Raw genomic sequence first — 4134 nt, 5'->3', positions numbered from 1 at the left:
GCTTTAGAAGTTGCGATGTGGCATGAAATAGAAGGGAAGGGTTTGCGTGACGGAAGTGGGGAAGCCCGAAGTGTCGAAAAAGAAGGTGTGGTTACTTAAGGGATGATTCCGTTGTAAACAGCATGAACCTGGAAGAGCAAACCCTCTCACCTTCCTTTTTTTCTCACTTGTTTCAGCAGACATGCATGTGCCTACCGCTTTGTTCCCCTGGTTACCTAATAGCATTTCATGAACAGGTACGCTATGTCGTGACGTATTACTGCACACGTTGCTGTGGCAACAGTGAAGTAAGGAAGATCACTCCAAGAAAGCCATAAAGGTAGAGTATTCAAGTGTAGTCAATACTTCAGTGACTTTTTCGAAGTTAACGCTCCGAAAGGTTTCTTTGCAGTAATCTCTAAGAATGACAAAGTGGCATTTATTGTTAGGTACGTAAACTCTTCAATCCAGTGTTATTAAGAACAGTGCCACCTGGAAGGTATAAACTTTTTTTTTTATTATATCCCGTGCTGTTTTTTAAGATTCTTATTTTAGGTTTAATTTATTATATCTACAATCAATGGATATCTCATTTACAAGGAACGGAAATCAGATGCTGACCTGACCAGAGATGGCCATAGACATTTCGATGCACGCATGAGATTCATGCAAAACTTTCCATCTAATTCGGTACGAAAATTTGTCTGTGCCTAATGGCATCGACATGAGAATAACAGGAAACAGTTGTCTTTTAGAGGCTGATTTCGATTTAATATTTTACTCCATTTTATAACAGCTTTATAAGCTAAAGTGAGAACTATTTTCGACCTGTTTTGGAGACTGCAAGAATCGACATTTCACGAGTGTGATTTATGAGTGTTACTTATTGAAAACAGGATGATAACAATTCTGATATTCCAGTGCACTTTACTGCTTATGAAAGAAGTGTTTTGATGACTAATTCCGCTGTGCTAAGACTGAAATAAAGTTTATGGGCTCCCTCCCCTCGCCATGTCTTCAAAATGGCTGTTGTATTTCGCATGCCATCTAAACGGGTCATTTTGTGGAGTGCAATTTTTCTCTCACTTTTAGTAATAGCACGATTTTCTCTGGAACTTTACAAGCTTTTAAACTACGGGGAAGTATCGTCATTCGTTTCGAGACATAATCATAAACGAGCAAACGGGAATATTGAAGTACCTGGCGTCCTTCGTTACCTTACTTATGCCCTCGAGGAAGATGGAACGATCACCTCGCGACAAACAGTATCACTGAGTGAGGCAATGAATTCATGGCAATGGAGATTCCTTGAAGCAAGCGAAGCATTTCCAGGTAATGTCGACTGTGTTTCGCATCTTTTCTTATTAATACTAGTCGTTTCGTCTCCTGAAAATTTTGCTCAGAGATCGGCAATAAGAGGAAACTGGGGAAAGCCTTCACTTCGTGATCCTAACGGATTTTCTTTCAAAACTATTTTTCTTGTGGGCAAATCTCCTAGTCGGCCTCTGAACTTGTTGGTTGAAAACGAGCATTTTTATGCTAATGATATCCTGATTGGTGACTACATGGATAACTATCGGAACCTCACAATCAAAGTTCTACATGGATTACTTTGGGCCAAAGGATTTTGCCTACCATCTTTCCTGTTAAAAACAGACGATGATTGCTTTGTCAACCTCGCCGTAATACTTCAATTTCTAAAGTTTAAAATGAGCGTGCTTTCAGGCCTTTACGTAGGAAATATTCGTCGAGGCGCAGAAGTAATTCGCGATCCACGTAGCAGGTGGTTCGTTTCGAGGGATGAGTTTCGCGATGATACATATCCTCCATATGCCAGTGGTTCAGGGTATATAATCAGCAGCGACGTTTTAGGTAAGTTAATTGGAGTCGCTCGTCACGTGATTCCATTCCCTAACGAAGATGCGTTTGTCGGACTTGTGTTACACAAAGCAGGCATCACACCAGTCCACAGTTCTCGTTTTGTGATTCATAATGCAAGGTGGCAAGTCTGTAATTTCCGCTACTTGATGGTAATTCATTCGGTGGCTGCTAATCAACAACGAAAGCTTAAAAATCTTACCGATGCGGCGCTTGTTCAATGTTCAGAGAGTGACATCGATGACTGGAGCTGAAGAGAAACTACAAGTACTGTCATTAGTTTAATTATAGGTACCATGAATTTTAGTATGGACAATAAGCATATCGAAATAATGCTTGAAAATTTAGTGATTTCTCAATTTTAAGCAATCGCCCTTTATGGATATCACGACGACTTTGCATATTCGGCTTCGAGCGGGGAGATAAAAAAGGGTCGTCTGGATTAAAGGGACAATAATAATGCTGACTGCATTATACAACTGCAATATCAAAGACAATTTTAAAATGTAAATTTTAAATATTTTCGACTTGTGAAAATAAAAATCACCAATAGGCAGTTAAAAACGTATCTGTATAAGACAAATATAAGCGAAATTCTGTAGATAAAATTTAAAAATAGTGTGAACGGCGGGGGGGGGGATGCCACTCCACTTCTTTCCGAGAAGAGCTTAAATCATTCCAATAACTATAGAGGTTCATCCATTTAGAGTTCAAAAACTTAAAATATTTATTTTGTTTTATGCAAAGACGTTTATTTTATTAGAATAAAGCAATGAAAAAAATATATATAAGCGCAGGTGTTTAATTAATAACAGTTAACTGGAGGGAGGTTTTAGTCGCCACTTTACTACAACCAATGTGAAAGAAGCAGAGTTCATAGTCTTCCATAGAAATGCATCGATTCTAGGATAGTCAGTTACCGAATAGTGTTTTAAGAGACTTTCACGCATGCGCAACTGAAGTAGCTTGAAAAAAATGCCATGTTTAGTATTTAGATCAGTTTTCGGAATATGTAATAATTAAATAAAATACCCATTATAAAATTAATAAAAAAAAAAAATCGCCCCACCCACGAAAAAAAAAAAAATTATCCGCTCACTATTACGGCTAAGTCAATATAAAGGAGGAAGAATTTTTTTTTGTTGTTGTTGTTATAAAAATTCTTCCCTCTTTATTGACATTTTGAAAAGTGCTTTAACGTAAGTACTCACTGGTACTTTTTAAGCTCTTTATGACTTAAAGGTCTTCGATCGCCAATCTTAGAGCCTCACAACCACAATGTAAATACATTAAAATAAAAAGAAATAGTTCAATTTTTTTATATAATTTTTAGAATTGTCGGTTAGTTTCCTAGTTTTTCTTACTTTCCATTGCTTACCAGTGTATCCCTGAAATGCTGACAGATATTAGTCAGTGAAACTAGTCGGATATTAAACAATTATTTACTTGACTAACATACCGAACTAAGTCTTTAATTTATCAATACTAGTGGTCAACAAAAAAGTCATTCATTTTGACGTTCCAAATGTCAGTGATATCGTTTGACATTTCAATATTATTTTAATTATCCCATGACATTATTGCACTAGATCATAGAGGTCAAATTCATGTATGTATAAAGTTCACATTTGGAAATATTCATACAATTTAGTAAATGCATTGGCGATGCTTCCTCGATGTTACAGATTTTGCAGTTTGGGAAGTCTTTTATGCCATTGCTAAACTTGATTGTTCTTGTGCGGCCAGTCTTGAGGCGAGAGATCATAGTAGTGGCATAGCGATTAAACTTGGAGATTAAACATTAAAATAATAACGGTGTCTTATGTGAACCAGTGAGTGTTTTAAGGGCATAATTAAAATTGTAACCATCGGTGTGTCTCTGGAAATGTAGTTGCTATATTTTTATTCTGTTTGGCATATTTATTATATAAAACTAACACGAAAGAATTTTTTTCAATACATTAATAGTAGGGAGAAAATGAAGAGTCACTCCTGGAAGTTCTGTAAGAGTGTGGTTAGTAAAGGAATGTGGACAAGATTTCTTGCTTCGGGAGTGTTGAATGAGTGGAATGCTTGCCAGAAGCAGTTATGAGTGTCTCGGCGGCGAATGAGTTCAAGGAAAGGTATTGTATGAATGGCAGTTAGTATAAGCCCCGCAATAACTCTTAACACCATGGAGATAATATTATGATATTATATTCAGAATTTGTAATATTGGAAAAGAAATGTTTCAAATAATGTAGTTTAAAAACAGTTTTATTAAGAAAGTAGTGATTA

At 36.5% G+C, this 4134-nt stretch overlaps 1 protein-coding gene across 1 annotated transcript; it reads left to right on the top strand.

Annotated features, from left to right (window-relative positions):
- Window positions 1-1001: 1001 nt before the first annotated feature.
- On the top strand, window positions 1002-2111 carry LOC150101182 (beta-1,3-galactosyltransferase 5-like). The gene has a single exon (XM_090402186.1). It carries the CDS (start codon window positions 1002-1004, stop codon window positions 2109-2111), a length of 1110 nt encoding a protein of 369 aa, XP_090258312.1.
- The last annotated feature ends 2023 nt before the right edge of the window (window positions 2112-4134 follow it).

This window comes from Typopeltis vanoorti, chromosome 12 (assembly GCF_054136105.1).
Source record: "Typopeltis vanoorti isolate ZY-2024b chromosome 12, IOZ_Tvanoo_1.0, whole genome shotgun sequence".
NCBI lineage: Eukaryota > Metazoa > Arthropoda > Arachnida > Uropygi > Thelyphonidae > Typopeltis > Typopeltis vanoorti.
Note: the sequence above shows the minus strand (reverse complement) of the source record. Positions and strands in the feature narration are given on the sequence as shown.